This window comes from Petromyzon marinus, chromosome 28 (assembly GCF_048934315.1).
Source record: "Petromyzon marinus isolate PM22_M1 ecotype Great Lakes invasive population chromosome 28, UKy_Petmar_22M1.pri1.0, whole genome shotgun sequence".
Taxonomy (NCBI): domain Eukaryota; kingdom Metazoa; phylum Chordata; class Hyperoartia; order Petromyzontiformes; family Petromyzontidae; genus Petromyzon; species Petromyzon marinus.
This window is the reverse complement of record NC_133694.1, coordinates 1413407-1433835: the sequence shown is the minus strand read 5'-3', so window position 1 is coordinate 1433835 and position 20429 is coordinate 1413407. Positions and strand designations below refer to the sequence as shown.

Here is a 20429-nt window from a genome sequence, read left to right as displayed (position 1 = left end):
TCACTCCACATGGGGGGGCGAGGTGCCTCCCCCCCCCCCCCTCCTCGGCGTCAACTCACAACCCTCACGACAAAGGCAGAACCCTCACGTCACGTGATCTCCGTAACGCTGTTGTTGAGACATCAGAGTAAAAAGGACGTCGTGATGAACAAGGGATTATAACCTTTACATGAAATAAGTCTGTGTCACCGCGCGCTGACAAATTGCACCTCGAATTGATGCAATGAATATATGACGTCGCAGTCTGATTTTCTCTTGCAAGTTTCAGATTTACCGCAATACACCTGTCCTTGGACGGGCAAAAGGTTAGTATAATACAACTACGATACAATTTAAATCCGTATGGTACCATAGAACGATATAGAAGACCTTCATAAACTCACTGATGGGTACACAATGCGGATTGCCAGGAGCAACCAGCGAGCGCCAACAATGACGTCACGCGTGCAGAGTATCCGATCACATTTTTATTGTATTCGCTTGCACTTAGCTAGCTAAGCGAGGATACCTCACGAAATGGACAATTGGTTATAAACAGGGGCGGAGCCAGGGGGGTGATAGGGTAGACAATTGTCACCCCCGAAAAAAAATAAAAAATCGAAAATCTGAAACATTCTGCGTATAAGTGTACGACACTCGGTCTGGCGGACTCCATGCAACTGCATTGTCAGAGTGTGTCACCAACCGATGGCGTCTAGTTCAACAGCCTGACTCTCTAGTCATTCTTGAAATTAACATTTGTTGAATGTCACCCCGGGCTGAAAATCCTGGCTCCGCCCCTGGTTAAAAATATATTTAGATCGGTGTTCGTTATTCCTAACATTAATTTCTTAGACGACCATGTTGGGTCAGGCAAATTGGGAAGGTCGTTAGTTCAACTCCTTGATCCCACCGTCGGCCCCATTAGGCCAGAGGCCCTCCTCATACACTCTGGGCCGTTCCATGTTGTTCGAATGACGATGGCATAATTCGTGACTTAGCCGCAGGTAAAGCGAGGAGAAAGCTAAATACGTGTTTGTAGAAACGAGTGGAGTGATTTGTGTTTGTTGAATTTACCTTGAGCCGAATAAATGTTAATTTAACTTTTTTTATTTACAAAATGTAATACTTAAGCCGCTCAAAACATAAATCCGGCCCTGATTCCACTAGCGGGCGGTGGGGGGGGGGGTCGATAAAACATGTACCACTCAGTGGAAAAGCCAACAGCGGCTGGCCTATTGATGCAGACTAGTCCCCACCATAGGATCGTGGAACTTCCCCCACCTGCTCAGCGGTTTGTAAACAGGAGCCAGGAGACGTCTCGGTCGCGAGCGACGCACGCACGGAGCCACGCGGGGAGGCAGCGAGAGGAGAGGCGACTCGCTCCGGAGATGCTGGCGACATTTATTGAATAAAAATGCGTGGAGTGAGCAGCGGCTTTCCTATCGGCGCCGGGGCTTACAGGGATTCCCTCCCCACCCACCACCCACCGTCGCGGCTGTGACGCACGAGACAGGAATATATATGATCATCATTATTATTATAATTATCATCATTATGTTATACACAATATGTACAGTTATACAGCGAGAGCCAACAGCAGCAGCAGCAGCATGCCCTGTGAGCGTCGATAGCCACGTGTATGCATAAATAGCAGGTGACGCGCGGACACACACACACACACAAAGACAAAGATCCCCCGTGTAGCCTTTAATAGAGTGGAGGGGCAAGTGCTGTTAATGAGAACCTACAAAGGCCGGAACGGTACACGAGGGGGTGGGTGGCCAGCACCACGCCCGACCGCCTTTGTCTCCCCAGTAGAGATGCTTACACACCGCACCGGATACTCATTTAAGGCTGAGTCGACCTAGGGGAGGCCCAGGACCAGTAATCGTCACCGGTGTTGTAGTCGTGAGCGGGAATCGAAATCGGGTCGCCTGGTTCGTAGCGCGGCGTAGCGCTAACCGCTACGCCACCACTCCCCACGTACGCGCACGCACACACGAACCACTGCAAAACACGGTCACGGGAACGAACGGAACGGACTGACGGGACGGAACGCGTGAGCGGTCGGAATCGCGAGCAGCTCCCGCACCCCGCGGGGTTGTGGACGGCTCGCACGGCGAAGGCGGCGACGGAGCGCCGCCAGCGCTCGCTAACAGTCGGGGGGTCGCTTCTCGACAAACTCCGGAGGGCCGCGCGCTGCCACGGACCTCGTGGCAGCCGACGGAAATCCCCCCGCTGGGCCAGACGCACACGGGACGCCCGGCCCTATCGGGACCACGCCACCCCGACCGCCGCCAGTCACCGCCGTCGCCCTGCCACGACAATGCCCCCGCCCCTTCCCCCCGCTCCATGTTGTACCCCCTCCACCCCCACCCCGCCCTGCCATGTCTCTCTTGCGTGGTGTGACACGGGAGGCGAGGGGGGGGCTGCCGGTGAGGGGGGGGGGGGGCGGGTCGCGGTCGGCCGGGTTTCTCACTGCTCCGGCTGGGGCTCCTGCAGGAATCACAACACGGGGAAGAGGAGAGAGGAGGAGGAATGACGCACACGGCGTGGAAGTGTCGCTCGTCGCTCGCCGCTCGCCGGCAGCACGTCCCCACGATAGCGGCGACGCTCCGCTCCGGCACGGCGAGGTGACATCACGCGGAGCCGTGGAATAACCCGAGCGAGAGCGAAGGGTCCTAAGCAGGTCAGGAGCCGCCCCCGCCCCCCCGGTTTGCACGAAGAGAGATAAGGCGCATCGAATATCAACTTTGAAAATTCGATTCCCGATGAACACAAACCTAACGAAAGTAATATATTTTGATTTAAAGCTATCGTGACTGCAGGGATTCATATTCTTGGTTCTTTCGGTAAAGTCACGTAGAAGGGAAACAATAAAATAATAAAAATATAAAACAATAAAATTATCACGACGTTTCGACTGCAACACAAGCAATCATCATCAGGTGTGAAAACCACAGCAAGAAAATTTGAAAAAAGTGGCGGGTTTTTCTTAACGTTAGCACCACGGAGAGCGATTTGGCAGTTATTCAGATGGACGAGTCCATCTATGTTCGGAAAAGAGGAGGGGGCAGACGAAAATAATGGATGCGGTAAGACCCGAAATGGTTTATCAAATCTTTCCAATGATTGCTAAGTGAGAATCCATCTTCTCGGTTGAAATTGTCTCTGTGTTTGTATATGTGGATAGCCTCATTAACGAATCTCTCATGGTAGCCAGATGGCTTGCAGAGAACCTCTGTCTTGGAGAAGTCAATGTCATGTGAGCCTACTGAATTAGAACAATGATCTGCCACGGCCGAGGTGTTGGTCCTACCGTGTTTAAGGTCTGCTTTGTGTTTAGTTTAACATCTCTGTCTCTCTTATCTCACAGTTTAGACAATTGACGGGGGGTTGTGGGGGAGCGGAGTGGTCGGGGGCCCCCCATGCGGCCAGCGTGGCCCCGTGCGACAGGTACCTCCGGGGACGTGGTGCCAGGCGCGGTGCACCCTGGCGGCTGCGGGGCCCGGCTCGTGCCCGCGTCCCCCCTCCCCGCCTCCGGGTTATTGAGCAGAGAGTGCACGGAAGCTGCGCACGTCGCACAACGAGACGCAGACGGAGATCCCCCGTGTAGCCTACGCGGGCCGTTGGGACAAGCGCCGTTAGCGAGTGGCACCGATAAAGGCCGGTAGGGAACACGAGGGGGTGGTGTGGCCAGCGTCACGCCAGCCCTGCCGCCTTTGTCTCCCCAGCAGCGCCGATGTTTACACTCCACTTCATGAACACATTTGAAACCGACTCGATCTAGGGAAGGCCCATGACCAGTTCAGATATTCGTCACGGGTGTTTGAATGCGAGCGGGAATCGAACTCGGGTCACCGGCTTCATCATCAGCTGACCCACGCGTCTGGCACACACACGAGCGTGCGGGGAGTGAACCTGCGTGCCGGAACGGTCCGGAACGCAGGTTCCAGGAATTACTTGGAAACACCATATCCATGTTGCCTTGGTTTGTCCTCGTGATGCTGTGGTGGTAGTGGTGGTGTGTGTCTGCGGTAGTTCGTGTGTGCGCGGAGGTGTTGTTTGCTGTGTGTATGGTAATGTGTGTGGTGGTGATGGTGTGTGTGTGGTGGTGTGTGATGGTGTGTGTCGGGATGTGTTTGGTAGTGTGTCAGGTAGTGTGCAAGTTGGCACACTAGGGGGCACTAGGTGGTGCATCGGCTAGTCTTCTCAGTCAACTCATGGCACCTGGGTCTGTCCCGTGACCTTCTGCCTGGGGGAGTTCGACACTTCACGTGGCCTTAACGTGCACATAGCCTGGCACAAGCGTCGTGGAGACGTCACCACCTCTTAGTGGCGAATGGCGGTTGTTGTTGTTTTGTGGTGGTGGTGGTATGTGGTGGTGTGGGGTGGTGGTGTGTGCGGTGGTTGTGCGTAGTGGGGTGTGTCTGGTGGTGTGTGGTGGTGGTGTGTGCGGTGGTGTGTGTAGTGGGGTGTATCTGGTGGTGTGTGCGGGGGTCCGCTAACCATTTCATCACTGCAACAGCAGCTGCCTCTGTTGTCTCAATCCACAACCTCGACAAGCGACGTCTGCTGCTGCTGCTGGAGAGGCCCACGTCTACGTGCGCGACAAACCGGGCTGTTGTGTGTTACCGCTTTTTCCCAAGCGGTTGCCGGTTTACGGAAACGGACCGACTCCAATGCCGCCGCTCTGCGCGTGCGTGCGCGCGTGCACCGCCACTGGCACCTGCGGACGAGGTGTAGCTCAGCACGCTGGACAGGCTTCCCGTGTCCGAGAGCCACGTGCTGTAGGTGAAGGAGTCGCGCGTGCGCGGGGTCCCGGCGGACGACTGGCTCTCCTGCTCGCACGCAACGACAAAGGCGGATGGGGGTGCCCCCGCCCGGGCAGTCTTTCAGCAGGCAGCACGGAGCTACGGTGCGAGAGCCGTTGGCGAGCAGCGCCTATCAAGGCCGGCACGACGAACGCACCGAGGGGCGGCCGGCGCCGCCTTTGTCTCCGCGGTGGCGATGTTTGCACTTCGCAGGAGGGACTCATTTAAGGCTGAGTCGACCTAGGGTAGGCCCAGGGACCGGTTCATAAAATCGTCAACACCATACAAAGGCGACAACCGCCGTTCGCCACTAAGTGACGGTGGCGTCACTGAGTGGCAGAGTGCGGGTGAGTGGTGGGTGAGTGATGAGAGAGAGTGGGTGAGTGATGGGTGAGTGGCAGGTGAGTGATGAGAGAGAGTGGGTGAGTGATGGGTGAGTGGCAGGTGAGTGATGAGAGAGAGTGGGTGAGTGATGGGTGAGTGTGCGGTGAGTGCAGGGGGTGAGTGATGGGTGAGTGTGCGGTGAGTGCAGGGGGTGAGCGATGGGTGAGTGTGTGCGGTGAGTGCAGGGGGTGAGTGATGGGTGAGTGTGCGGTGAGTGCAGGGGGTGAGCGATGGGTGAGTGTGCTGTGATTGTAGGGGGTGAGTGATGGGTGAGTGTGCGGTGAGTGCAGGGGGTGAGTGATGGTTGTGAGTGTGCGGTGAGTGCAGGGGGTGAGTGATGGGTGTGTGTGTGCGGTGAGTGCAGGGGGTGAGTGATGGGTGAGTGTGCGGTGAGTGCAGGGGGTGAGTGATGGTTGTGAGTGTGCGGTGAGTGCAGGGGGTGAGTGATGGTTGTGAGTGTGCGGTGAGTGCAGGGTGTGAGTGATGGTTGTGTGTGTGCGGTGAGTGCAGGGGGTGAGTGATGGGTGTGTGTGTGCGGTGAGTGCAGGGTGTGAGTGATGGTTGTGTGTGTGCGGTGAGTGCAGGGGGTGAGTGATGGTTGTGAGTGTGCGGTGAGTGCAGGGTGTGAGTGATGGTTGTGTGTGTGCGGTGAGTGCAGGGGGTGAGTGATGGGTGAGTGTGCGGTGAGTGCAGGGGGTGAGTGATGTTTGGCTGCGTAGGCTCACCATGCCCGTGTCATACTCCTGATCGCCGCCCGCGCTGCTGAAGCTGCTCCCGTTGGATGAGGAGCGCGACAGCGGCAGCACCGAGTCCACGGCGGCGCCCGCACGGCCCGGCCTGCGTGCAAAGACAAAGACGCCGATCCCCCGTATAGCCTTAGCAGACTGTTGGGGCAAGAGCCTATGGAGGCTGGATTGGCACACGAGGGGGTGGGTGGCCAGCACCACGCCCAGCCGCCTTTGTCTCCCCAGGGGCGATGTTTTCACATCACGCCAGGTACTCATTTGAGGCTGAGTCGACCTAGGCGAGGAGGCCCAGGACCGGTTCAGATAATCGTCACTAGTGTTGGCAGTGTGACGCACACACACATCAACAACAACCGCCATTCGCCGCTAAGTAGTGGTGACGTCACCACAGCGCCTGTGCCAGGCTATGTGCACGTTAAGGTCACATCCACGTCCACACACAAACAAGGGCGACGCCCATCAGCCATGTGGCCGCTAAGGGACTAGGCGTCGAACCGGCATCACTCAGACCCTGGGTTCGGATCCAGGTTTAGGCCAATGCCTGCGATTACACAGGGATCTCGAGGGTAGTGAGTTGATGCTGTCAGCTTGGTCACCAGTGAGACCCACTCACTGGTGAGCCATAGATCCACCACGCCCGGGCGCCTTTGACTTCCCATATCTACTGGTTTACACGCTGCACAAGGTACACATTTATAGGCTGAGCCGACCTAGAGGAGGCCCAGGTCCGGTTCTGATATCATTCACCGTTGCCGATTGCCGTTTTGGTCCAGGAATGGAACTCTGGGATAACGTCGCTGGTATCACGTCGCTGGGTGGAACGTTCAAAGAGTAATCGGTTCACAGTCACACCTCTTGGTGGTCACGGTACCTGGACGGGTGCGGCAGTATGTCGGGAGAGCTCTGATTGGAGGACATGTGGTCGTGTGACACGTGGCCACTGTCTGGGGTCGTTAGCGGTCCCGAGCCCTCCCTGTGAATAGAATAAATTAAATACAAAGCGTTACTGCTGTAACTTTTAAACACCACAAATGATCCAAGAAAGTTGCGGACTAACATCATCCCTCCCTTCTTCATGGGATAGAGCGTTGCCCCCTCGCGCAAGGCGTGGATTTTCTCCGGGCGGTCCGGTTCCCTCCCATGCATATACACACACACTCATGAATTGGCTGAAAACATCTTAATAAAAAGAAGGCCGCAGAGCTTGGGCAATTGTTAGTGGCACCGGCTCAAAGCCACATGTCTGCGATTCCTCAGCGATTGTGAACAACGCCGACGCCGCGGTATGAAACTAAACACAATCGTCGTTTTACTCTTTTCCTGATCTGTATGTGTGTACCCTCACCAGTGTAGCGGTTAGCGCCACGCTGCGCTACGAACCTGGTGACCCGAGTTAGATTCCCGCCCACGGCCAACACCGGTGACAATTATCTGAACCGGTCATGGGCTTCCCCTATGTCGAAGCAGCTTCAAATGAGTACCTGGTGCGGCGTGTAAACATCGCCACTGGGGAGACAAAGGCGGTCGGGCGTGGCGCTGGCCACCTACAACCTCGTGCGCCGTGCCGGCCTTCATAAGTGCTCGCCACCAACAGCACTTGCCCCAACAGTCTGTCAAGGCTATACGGGGGATCTTTGTCTTTGTACCCTCACCTGCTGTGCCTGTCCTCCGCGCTGCCTGGACTTGCCCTCTGGGCCGCTCCAGCTGCCGGCGCCTGCCCCTGCTTCGCCCTCCACACGGGGCTCCGTCCCACCAGCATCAGGGACTGGGGGGGGGGTGGGGGGCAGGGGTGGGGGCACGGGGGATATGGCGGGGGGGGGCACCGGGGCCGTTGCATCGATCAAACCGGCTTCGACCGCGATGTACGGTCGGTGTTCCAGCGCAGGCCCGCGTGGCCTACTTTTCAGGCCCGCGTGGACTACTTTCAGGCCCGCGTGGACTAATTTTCAGGCCCGTGTGGCCTACTTTTCAGGCCCGCGTGGCCTACTTTTCAGGCCCGCGTGGACTACTTTCAGGCCCGCGTGGACTAATTTTCAGGCCCGTGTGGCCTACTTTTCAGGCCCGCGTGGCCTACTTTTCAGGCCCGCGTGGACTACTTTCAGGCCCGCGTGGACTAATTTTCAGGCCCGCGTGGCCTACTTTTCAGGCCCGCGTGGCCTACTTTTCAGGCCCGCGTGGACTACTTTCAGGCCCGCGTGGACTAATTTTCAGGCCCGCGTGGCCTACTTTTCAGGCCCGCGTGGCCTACTTTTCAGGCCCGCGTGGACTACTTTCAGGCCCGCGTGGACTACTTTCAGGCCCACGTGCCCTTCTTTTTAGTCCCGCGTGCCCTTCTTTTCAGGCCCGCGTGGACTAATTTTCAGGCCCGCGTGCCCTTCTTTTCAGGCCCGTGTGCCCTTCTTTTCAGGCCCACGTGGCCTACTTTTCAGGCCCGCGTGGACTACTTTCAGGCCCGCGTGCCCTTCTTTTCAGGCTCGCGTGGACTACTTTTCAGGCCCGCGTGGTCTACTTTCACGGCGAGCAGAAGCCGAACTCGAGAAGTGGAAATTTGGTGGCCCGGGTAGCTTATTAAGCGGCAGGGTTCTTTGCTGGGCACCGCGCGTTAGAATCCGGGTTCCAGCCGCCCGTGGTGAAACCGAGTGTGCAAGTTTAGCGAGCCGGTGGTGTCGGCCTGGTCTCCCAACGGACGGGGGCAGCGTGAGCACGAGAGGGGGCTGACGGGGTCACGGACGGAGCCAGACCACCGTGGCTCTTCTCTCTCGTAAGCAGCTGCCCAAAGGCGACCGTCGCCGGCCAGACAGGGCGGAGATCTAAGCTGTGTGTGTGTGTGTTGTGTGTACTTTGAACTTCTTTCGCACCGTACGTAGCCAACCGTGTTAATCGTAGGTGTCGGGGTATGAGACAGTCAACTCCACACCGAATTGAGTGGGCAACTGCCCCGCTCGTCCGTGGTCTCGGTTCAATCCTGTTCACGGGCCAGGAGTGGTTACTTGGAGAAGGGCATTGTGGGTGGTCAGTGGTGGGGGTTTGGGGGGCAGGGGCGCTCACGAATGCGGCTGGGGGTCGAGCAGCCTCGGCCAGCGTTGGCGGAGGGCCCAGCCCCCCGCTGTGGCTGCACGGCACGGCCTGCTTCTGCCGCCCCCCCACGAGCACGGTCTCCATGGACTGGCTGCGTCCGCGGATGGCTTTCTGTGCCGGGGTGCGAGGCAGGGACGGACACACACACACACGTCATTCATCGTCACACACACACACGTCATACATCGTCACGCACACACACGTCATACATCGTCACACACACACACACGTTATACATCGTCACGCACACACACGTCATACATCGTCACACACACACACACGTCATACATCGTCACACACACACACGTCATACATCGTCACACACACACACACGTCATACATCGTCACACACACACGTGCACACGTCATACATCGTCACACACACACACACGTCATACATCGTCACACACACACGCGCACACGTCATACATCGTCACACACACGTGCACACGTCATACATCGTCACACACACGTCATACATCGTCACACACACACGTCATACATCGTCACACACACACACGTGCACACGTAATACATCGTCACATACACATGTGCACACGTCATACATCGTCACACACACACACGTGCACACGTCATACATCGTCACACACACACACACGTCATACATCGTCACACACACACGCGCACACGTCATACATCGTCACACACACACGTCATACATCGTCACACACACATGTGCACACGTCATACATCGTCACACACACACGCGCACACGTCATACATCGTCACACACACACACACGTCATACATCGTCACACACACACGCGCACACGTCATACATCGTCACACACACACGCGCACACGTCATACATCGTCACACACACGTGCACACGTCATACATCGTCACACACACACGCGCACACGTCATACATCGTCACACACACACGCGCAAACGTCATACATCGTCACACACACATGTGCACACGTCATACATCGTCACACACACATGTGCACACGTCATACATACACAAGTGCAATACACAAACTAAAATCTCACGCTGTGACCCAAATACACATGCACACACACACGCACATCGCATCCTTTGAGACAGAACCACAAAGTCATGCAGATCCCCCCTGTAGCCTGAGCAGGTTTTTGGGGCAAGTGCCGTTAGCGAGTAGCTGCTATGAAGGCCGGCGCGGCACACCAGGGGGTGGGTGGCCAGCACCACGCCCGGCCGCCTTTGTCTCCCCAGTGGTGATATTTACTACACATTGTACCAGGTACTCATTTGAGGCTGAGTCGACCTAGGGGAGGCCCGGGACCGGTTCAGATAATCGTCACTCGTTGTTGATCGTGAGCGGAAATCGAATTCGGTTCGCTGGGTTCGTAGCACAGCGCGCAAAACCGCTCCACTGCCGTTCCCCCAAACTTTGACAGAAACGGGCACAGACACACAGACACACACACGCACGCACTGGCACCCTCGCACATACACACACACAGACACATACACGCGCACAGACACACAGACACAGACACACACACAGACACACACACACAGACACACACACACGCACACAGACACACAGACACACACACGCACGCACTGGCACCCTTGCACACATCAGCCGGGCCAGACGCCAGCGCCCTCCTGCAGGGAGGACACCCACCTTGAACGTCTCCAGGATTCCTCCTCCTCCGCCTCCTCCCCCGCCGCCACTCGTGCCGCCCCCTCCCTCTGACCTGTCGCCCTCCGGCCAGCCTCCCAGCATGCACTGGGAGCGTGCGTGCAGCTCCTCGTAGAGGGTGTCCAGCAGCGCCGCCCGGGTTCGCTCCTAGCGCCGCCACGCGAAGACCGAACAGCGGTCACTCCGACCGCTGTCTTACAGAGAGGCCAATAACACCTGGCAGTTCGCCAGCATTGGTGAAAGCGGCCACGAGTGGTAACTACAGGTGTGGAGACAGTACAGGGGACTGGTGACCACGTGTGGTAACTACAGTTGTGGAGACAGTACAGGGGACTGGTGACCACGTGTGGTAACTACAGTTGTGGGGGCAGTACAGGGGACTAGTGGCCACGAGTGGTAACTACAGTTGTAGAGACAGTACAGGGGACTGGTGACCACGAGTGGTAACTACAGTTGTGGAGACAGTACAGGGGACTGGTGACCACGTGTGGTAACTACAGTTGTGGAGACAGTACAGGGGACTGGTGACCACGTGTGGTAACTACAGTTGTGGGGGCAGTACAGGGGACTAGTGGCCACGAGTGGTAACTACAGTTGTAGAGACAGTACAGGGGACTGGTGACCACGAGTGGTAACTACAGTTGTGGAGACAGTACAGGGGACTGGTGACCACGTGTGGTAACTACAGTTGTAGAGACAGTACAGGGGACTGGTGGCCACGAGTGGTAACTACAGTTGTAGAGACAGTACAGGGGACTGGTGACCACGCATGGTAACTACACGTGTGGAGACAGTACAGGGGACTGGTGGCCACGAGTGGTAACTACAGTTGTGGAGACAGTACAGGGGACTGGTGACCACTAGTGGTAACTACAGGTGTGGAGACAGTACAAGGGACTGGTGACCACGAGTGGTAACAACAAAAGATAGTACACCACACGACTAGTGGTCACAAGTGGGAATAACCAGGCCAGGAAACAGGGGAACGACGATCTGGGATCTTCAGGGACCTGCGAGAGAGTTCGAGAAGAGGGGCGTGGCCAGGTGCAGAGGCATGGGCCACGCTGGGGGATAAAAGGCGGGGGGGGGGCGAGAAGCGAGGTTCTTGGCTGCCGGAGGAGTTGCTGTAGTCGCTATATCGTCAGTCGTCGCTATGTCCTCAAGTCCTCACTGTCGTCACTATGAAGAGATCGTGTTCTGAATAAAGAAACCCTCACCAGTCAGAGTGTCTGAAGAGTCGTTACATATGTATGTATGTTGAACGTCTTTCGCAGCGTACGTAGCCAACCGTGTTAGGCGGAGGTGTGGGGAAAGGACAACAAACTAAACACGAAAATCAGTTCTTTTGAAATTAGTTTTCAATCTCGATTGTAAAGTGCACAGCTACAGTGACTTTCTAGTATCGCAAAGAAAGAGCATTCCAGACGGCCGCAGAAGCGCATCTGAAGGCGCCGCGCGTCTTTGCTCGATGACTAGCCAAAAAGCTGCTGCTGCGAGGATGACCGGAGTTCATGTGACGGTGGTTTATGCGCTTTGATGAGATCAGCACGCCCAGAGCGAAGGCTGTGTTGCTGATGGGATGTGACGGCGAAGTCGGCTGGGCACCGCCACCCTCGCCTTCTCCCCTCGTCGCTCTCATTTCTGACGAGATTCGCGAGGTGCTGACCTCCCGGGCAATAATTCCCACGGTTGAGAGAGATGTAATTTTTATTTACTGATAACATATATCTAGTGCAACGTTCACAGCTGTGAAGGATGAGTGTTACTCTCCTCGCGAATTACGCAGTCACTCCCGCGCCACGCTTATATAAGTCACCCGCTCACTCGGCCATCCGACCAATAGAACGTTAAAGCATCAATCAAGCGGCGCTCATCCCCAGGGGTGTAAATTCCTGACGGCGCGTGCGTGCGTGCGCCTGCCAGTTAATTAATTGGCGCGTTAATTAATAGGCGGGCCGCGGGCTTGCCTCGAGAGCGGAGAACTTGCGAGCCTTGTAGGAGGCATGCTCTGCATTGATGAGCTTCGTGAGCAAGAACTCACGCAGAGCCTCGCCCTGCGGACACACGGACACGTGAACACGCGGACACACGGACACGTGGACACGTGAACACGCGGACACACGGACACGCGAAGGCATGGGCATATGGAAACATGAACACGCGGACACACGGACACATAGACACGTGGACACACGGACAAGTGAACACATGGACACGCGGACACAACATGGGGGCATCGACGCACAGCCGCAACCTCCACGGGACTAAGAAAACCATTCCCAGCATTCACCACAAATTCACCTTCTTGAAGACGGGCGGATCCGGCAGGGGCGGCCCGAACATGGGCACGTCATTCCGGGCCGTCACGGCCACTTTATACCACGTGCTGCCATCGCCCTCCTCCTCCTCCTCCTCCTCCCCCTCCTCCTCCTCGTCGTCCTCCTCATCCTTCCCATCTTTCTGCACCTCCGCTTTGTCGCTCGCCTCCCCGGACACATTTTCCTCCTTCCCATCCTCCTCCTTCCGATCTTCCTCCTCCCCATCCTCCGCTCCCTTGTCCGCGTCGCAGGGCGATGGCCTCGCTTCTATCACAGCGTCGCCTCCGGCGATGGGCCCGCTGGGGTCGTGCGGCGAGGCCGGCAGGACCGGGGGGGCCAGGGGGCCCTGAGGGGCCGGGGTCGTCCCGGGAAAGGGGCAGCCGCAGTCGGTGGCGGAAAGCGAGGACCGCGAGCGCCGCGACGGCGGCCGGAACGGCTGCACCACGACATAGGCGTGCAGGAAGTTGGAGGCGATCATGTCGGGCACGAACGGCGTGCTCTCCTCCTGGAACACCAGCGCCACGATGTCGTTGCCGATGTGGCGCTTGCGCTGCAGCTGGGGAGAGGGGTGGGGGGTTGGGGGGTGAAAAAGGAACCGCGCGCGCAGGGAACTCGGCGGCGATCGGCGTGACGGCTCGCGTGGCCGGGCGGCAGGGGTGGCGCGTTCGCCGGGGTTCCAGGGCTTCACGCGTGTTCCCGTGCGCTGCTCCGTATTTCCCTGTGTCCCTCCACATCTCCGCGTGTCCCAACGTGTCCAGGCATGTCTCCCTCCCTCCCACTAGTTGTCCTCCGCATGTCCCCACATCGACTCACGTATCCCCACGTGTCCCCCGCGCGCCCCCACCTGCTGCGCGTCTCCCTCTGTGTAGGGCAGCTTTGTGGAGATGTGGAACATGACCTCGCGGTCCAGGAAGCGCGTGTACACGGACTCGGAGCCCGTCTGTCCGTGCGTCACGTCCAGACCCCCGCGGAACCTGGCGGGACCACAACCGCGAGGGCATAATCCAGGCCGTGAACAGAATCCCAGTGGGGTGAATGGAGACTCCAACATGGGAGTCGGCCACAGAGGAGGGATCACGGATTGCTTGAGGCATCTCCCACGTTGGAATCGTGGAATTCAAATACAATTCCTGCACAGCCACCGCCATCACCACCACCATCATTACCGCCAGCTTCATAGCAACCACCACTACTCACACCACCACCACCACCACCGCCATCATCATAACTACCACCACGACTAATACCGCCACCACCGACGCCACAGCCACCACCGCCAAAGCCACCGTCACCACCAGAATGAACACCACCACCTGTGACCCCTGACCCTTATCTAACCATGACCCCTGACACTCACCCTGAGAAGTTGTGCAGCTGCACGGGGTCTCCGAGCATGCCTAGGAACGCGTCGAGCGCCGCACTCTCCTGACGGTTCCCAAACACCTCCCCCTCCGTCTTCTGTCCATGGGGGGCGAGGAGGGAGGGTGCAAGAGACAGAGAGAGGGTGTGGGGGTGTGGGGGTGTGGGGGTGTGTGGGGGTGTGGGGATGTGGGTGTGTGGGGGTGTGAATGTGTGGGGGTGTGGGTGTGTGGGGGTGTGGGTGTGTGGGGGTGTGGGTGTGTGGGTGTGTGGAGGTGTGGGGGTGTGAATGTGTGGGGGTGTGGGTGTGTGGGGATGTGGGTGTGTGGTGGTGTGGGTGTGTGGGGGTGTGGGGGTGTGGGTGTTCGTCCACAGATCTGGACACAGTCCCGTCGGCGAGCTCCTCTGGCAGGCGAGGCTGCGTTTGCTGGAGTCACGCAGACCGCATGCCCAGCCACCGCATGCCCAACCACCGCATGCCCAGCCACCGCATGCCCAGCCACCGCATGCCCAGCCACCGCATGCCCAGCCACCGCATGCCCAGCCACCGCATGCCCAACCACCGCATGCCCAACCACCGCATGCCCAGCCACTGCATGCCCAGCCACCGCATGCCCAGCCACCACATGCCCAGCCACCGCATGCCCAGCCATCGCATGCCCAACCACCGCATGCCCAGCCACCGCATGCCCAGCCACCGCATGCCCAGCCACCGCATGCCCAAGCAGCTGCTGTGTGGCAGGACATGCTGGGTCACAATTTTGGCTAATGGCCTGATGAAGCTGGTTGTAATGAACAGCGTACTCAAATTGTAATTGTCGTGGTGGGTTTCTCTCCAACACACTGGCGTGCTGAAGCAGTAAACAACGCTTGACTTAAAGCTTTCATGACTGCAGGAATTCATAGTTTTGGGGTCTTTCGGTAAAGTCACGTAGATAGGTTTAAAGAAAATAACAAAAAACGACGACGTTTTGATCACAACACAAGCGATCGTCATCAGGAGGAAAAAATATGACGACCGCTTGTGTTGTGATCGAAACGTCGTAGGTTTTTGTTATTTTCTTTGAACCTATCTACGTGACTTTACCGAAAGACCCAAAAAATAGTAAATAACTGGCACGTTTTGTTTACATGACAAACCTTACTATTTGGCTGTCAGGTAGTGGCGGGTTTAACGACACATTTATATTTTCGCGATCTAACAAAAAAAGCCCCTTTGTTATGGATAGAGGGGGCGAAACGGCTGTGGCAGGGGCTGGAGAAGAGATGGAGCTGATGTGGTACAGGAGGAAGTGGAGCTGATGTAGACCTTGCCGGAAGTGACTAGGCGTCAGATTGCTAAACCACCACAGCTAAGATCCTGGGTTCGAATCCCGGGTTGTCAAGACGAGGGAGCTTATAACAGTCTCAGCACAGTCACACCCACGACTGCACGAATAACTCCACCACGGGTAATTCGGCTTTTAGTCGTTAAATTGGCTGCGTTCCAGCACTGAGAATCGGCGGAGCGGTTGGGAGGGTGCTGCCCCGTCCTGCGTGGACCGGAGGTCACTTTAATGGAAACAGAACGTAGCTCCGTGACATCCGCTTCAGTGGGACCTTCTCTAAGCCAGGGGTCCCCAACCCCCGGGCCGGTACCGGTCCGTGGCCTGTTAGGAACCGGGCCGCACAGCAGGAGGTGAGAGCGGCGAATCCGCGCGTGGCACGCGCCCCATTATTTTATTATTTACCACTTCCGTCCGCGCCTCTTTCCCGCACTGCGCACTCGTCTCAGTCACAGTTTTGGTAAGCCAACAAGCTGACCCCTAGTAGCCACAATGAGTAAAAAACAAACGTCGCTGGAGAGCTTCTTTGAAAATTTGGAAAGACCCAATGATGAACCCCCCTCCCCGGTCCGTGAAAAAATTGTCTTCCACGAAACCGGTACCTGGTGCCAAGAAGGTTGGGGACCGCTGCTCTAACCCATGCCATCGCACTGCTCTGCGAGGGTCGCAGGTATGAAAGAGACTCAACATTTATCGGTTAATTTCAAGTGAAAGTCACGTGCTCTCGTGAGGAGGTCGCCACGCCAGCGAGGCATTGCACAGTCAGGCAGTGACATCGCCGGAGTGCGGCAATGAGGCGCCCAAACTACTTCAACTTCTACAACGGGAGGCAATGCCCTTCAGTTGTCCGTCAGCCTCAAATAGTCTTGGGACTCTGTCTCTCTCTCTCTCTTCAGAGCTGCGCTGCATTTGGGTTTCGGGTCAATGCATTTTTAATGAGGATTGAGTGCAAATGTTGTTTTTGCAAAAGCAGCCCTTTGGGGGGAGCAGCTCGCGTGACGGGACGGTGAATGACGGTGAATGACGGTGAGTGACGGTGATGGTGAGTGACGGTGTGGGACGGTGTGGGACTGTGAGTGACGGTGAGTGACGGTGAGTGACGGTGACGGTGAGTGACGGTGAGTGACGGTGTGGGACGGTGTGGGACTGTGAGTGATGGTGAGTGACGGTGTGGGACGGTGTGGGACTGTGAGTGACGGTGAGTGACGGTGACGGTGAGTGACGTTGAGTGACGGTGAGTGACGGTGACGGTGAGTGACGGTGAGTGACGGTGAGTGACGGTGATGGTGAGTGACGGTGTGGGATGGTGTGGGACTGTGAGTGACGGTGAGTGACGGTGACGTTGAGTGACGGTGTGGGACGGTGTGGGGACAGCACAGGGAACGTGGGGTGGGTGTGCAGGCTCTCCGTGCCCCGTGAGTGTTTCCCGGGGTGACGTTTCTCCCCTGTTCAGCTGCCCCTCTCCAATTCTAGGGCTCAGTGGGCAGGGATTGGCGCCCACTTGAAGGTGGATCACGGAGGAGGAGGAGGAGGGGGAGGAGGAGGAGGGGAGAGAGGAACGCAAACGTCGGGACGCTGCCACCCCCCGCGATGCAACCGCCGGGGCCACGCGCTGGACTTGCAACCCGGAGGGCGCCAGTTCTATCTCCAGGCGCGGCAGGCGCAACCGGACCCAACAGTGCAACATGGGTTCAACCACTGCCAGTCGCTCGGCAGGTGACGCGCGTGGTGGGGGTGACGCGTGGCGGGGTGACACGTGGTGAGGGTGACACGTGGTGAGGGTGACACGTGGCGAGGGTGACGTGTGGTGGGGGTGACGTGTGGTGAGGGTGACGCGTGGCGAGGGTGACGCGTGGCGAGGGTGACACGTGGTGGGGGTGACGCGTGGCGAGGGTGACGCGTGGCGAGGGTGACACGTGGTGAGGGTGACGCGTGGCGAGGGTGACGCGTGGCGAGGGTGACACGTGGTGAGGGTGACGCGTGGCGAGGGTGACGTGTGGTGAGGGTGACGCGTGGTGAGGGTGACGCGTGGTGAGGGTGACACGTGGTGAGGGTGACACGTGGTGAGGGTGACACGTGGCGAGGGTGACACGTGGTGAGGGTGACACGTGGTGAGGGTGACGCGTGGTGAGGGTGACGCGTGGTGAGGGTGACGCGTGGTGAGGGTGACGCGTGGTGAGGGTGACGCGTGGTGAGGGTGACACGTGGCGAGGGTGACACGTGGCGAGGGTGACACGTGGGTACTCCTGTCTCTTCCTCGACTTCTGGCCAACGTGAAAGGCCAAAAACACTCAGTGGAAAGGGCTCTCGCTCTCTCTCTCTCGCTCTCTCTACATCCTCTAGCGGAGCGTAGGCCCTTCCGCCAGTAGGGGGCGTGAGCCGGACATGCAGGGCTGCGCCTTCACCCAATTGCAAAATAAAAATAAATAATCTTGCAAGCGTCCGTGTTGGCGCTTGCAGCCGGGCGGCGTCTCCGTTGAGACCCCCCCCACCTCACGCCGCTCCCCCCTCCCCACCTCCTCCCCCCTCCCCTCCGGGCGTGTGTGTGTGTGTGCGCGTGTGTCTGTGCGGGTGTGTGTGTGTGCGCGTGTGTCTGTGCGGGTGTGTGTGTGTGCGCGTGTGTGTGTGCCTGTGTGTGTGCGCGTGTGTGTGTGCCTGTGTGTGTGCGCGTGTGCACGTGCGTGCCTACACACGCCCCTACCTGCCCGAACGTTTGGTAGATGACGCCGAACTTGAACTGATTGCTGATGGAGTGCTCGTCGTAGGCCAGAATCAGCTGGGATGCCTGGGACACAAAGACAAAGATACCCCGTGCAGCCAATTAACAAGACCGCTGGGGCAAGTGCCGTTAGCGAACACGATGACACCATCCCACGATACGCACCGTCATACACACGTGTGCGCGCACGCACCATACGTACACAAGTGCAATACACAAACTAACATCTCACGCTGTGACCCAAATACACATGCACACGCACATCGCATCCTTTGAGACAGAACCACAAAGTCATGAAGATCCCCCGTGTAGCCTGAGCAGGTTTTTGGGGCAAGTGCCGTAAGCGAGTAGCTGCTCTGAAGGCCGGCACGCCACACGAAGGGGGTTGGTGGCCAACGCCACGCCCGGCCGCCTTTGTCTTCCCAGTGGCGACGTTTTACACACCGCACCAGGTACCCATTTGAGGTCGCTCAGCTGTTACCTCAACGTGAAAATGAGGGCCTACAGCAATGTGAGAGGGCCCTCTGGGATAACCCGGCACTGCCATCAACGAGCATTTTGGCTTCGTGTAGGAGAGCAGGGCAGAGATCAATCCACGCGCGCGAGAGCGAGGGGGTCACACTCATAGCTCCGCACAGATGGATTCAAGAATCTCGTTTCAGTACCGCCATCTCCTGGCCGCCTCGCAGCCCGGGCCTGCAACAGCACCCCGGTGTTCATTCCCAGGCAGTCGCGCGTCAAGAGCACGGACCGGGCTCGAGCCTGCTGAGACGAGATCGGGCGAGTGCAGGGAATGTTTTGTGTCACGGGTGATTAGCGGGGAATCGTCTGGGATCCCCTTCGTCTCCACGATTGCAGGCGAATGACGCACGGGTGACGGGAAAGTGGATTAGAGCCGGATTAGAGGAATGTGTGCGTGCGTGCATGCGTTTCCGAGTTAATATGTACGTGGGCAGCGGTGGCGCAGAAGTTAGCGCACCTATGGACCTGCCTACCTCGAGTTGAATTCCTGACCACGGCTAACATCAGTGGTCGTAACCGGTTCTGAGCCTCCTCTAGGTCGACTCGGCCTTAAATGAGTACTTGATGCAGGAGTGTAAACATCAGCGCTGCGGAGTAAGAGGTGAGCAGGCGTGGTGCTGACCACACCACCCATTCACGTGATGTTGGGTCAGCTGCTCGTGACGAGCACTTGCCCCAACAGCCTGCTTAGGTTATACAGATATCTTTGTCCTTTTGTACATTATAATTAAACAAGTTGTTATTTGATGCTGCATGAGAGTGAGCGCGTGAACGAGCGGGTGAGTGAGTAAGCGATTGAGTAGGTGAGCGAGAGAGTGAGCAGGTGAGTGTGAGTGGGTGAGTGAGCAGGTGAGCAGGTAGGCGAGCTGGTGAGCGAGAATCAGCTCTCACCTTCGGGTAGAGCACGGGGTGGAAGCGTTCGGTGGTGAGTTCTGGACAGAGAAGCTGCAACAACAAAACCACCACCACCACCACCACACACGTTACCAGCATATCGTGACAACGCGATTTCAAACTTGGACAGCACCTCAATGCCACCACAGCTCACAGCGGCGTGGTGTGTGTGGGTGAGGGTGCGGTGTGTGTGGGTGAGGGTGCGGTGTGTGTGGGTGAGGGTGCGGTGTGTGTGGGTGAGGGTGTGGTGTGTGTGGGTGAGGGTGTGGTGTGTGTCGGTGAGGGTGCGGTGTGTGTGGGTGAGGGTGCGGTGTGTGTGGGTGAGGGTGCGGTGTGTGTGGGTGAAGGTGCGGTGTGTGTGGGTGAGGGTGCGGTGTGTGTGGGTGAGGGTGCGGTGTGTGTGGGTGAGGGTGCGGTGTGTGTGGGTGAGGGTGCAGTGTGTGTGGGTGAAGGTGTGGTGTGTGTGGGTGAGGGTGCGGAGTGTGTGGGTGAGGGTGCGGTGTGTGTGGGTGAAGGTGCGGTGTGTGTGGGTGAGGGTGTGGTGTGTGTGGGTGAAGGTGCGGTGTGTGTGGGTGAGCAGCGCGGTGTGTGTGGGTGAGGGTGCGGGTGTGTGGGTGAGGGTGCGGTGTGTGTGG

The 20429-nt window shown here is 57.8% G+C and overlaps 1 protein-coding gene across 8 annotated transcripts in view; it reads right to left on the bottom strand.

The window, feature by feature from the left end:
- Positions 1-1366: 1366 nt before the first annotated feature.
- The window catches only part of LOC116946856 (rap1 GTPase-activating protein 1-like), a 79126-nt gene continuing 60063 nt past the window's right edge, over positions 1367-20429 (bottom strand). For all 8 annotated transcript variants that reach the window (XM_032962075.2, XM_032962070.2, XM_032962071.2 and 5 more), the window contains 14 exons: positions 19792-19845; positions 18361-18444; positions 14333-14433; positions 13820-13949; positions 12959-13531; positions 12625-12711; positions 10640-10804; positions 8975-9115; positions 7579-7691; positions 6798-6899; positions 5906-6017; positions 4712-4823; positions 3443-3552; positions 1367-2478 (listed from right to left, as the gene is read on the bottom strand). In XM_032962075.2, coding sequence (XP_032817966.2) covers positions 2458-2478; positions 3443-3552; positions 4712-4823; positions 5906-6017; positions 6798-6899; positions 7579-7691; positions 8975-9115; positions 10640-10804; positions 12625-12711; positions 12959-13531; positions 13820-13949; positions 14333-14433; positions 18361-18444; positions 19792-19845 — 1905 coding nt within the window. In that variant the 3' untranslated portion in view covers positions 1367-2457. The remainder of the gene's footprint in view (positions 2479-3442; positions 3553-4711; positions 4824-5905; positions 6018-6797; positions 6900-7578; positions 7692-8974; positions 9116-10639; positions 10805-12624; positions 12712-12958; positions 13532-13819; positions 13950-14332; positions 14434-18360; positions 18445-19791; positions 19846-20429) is intronic.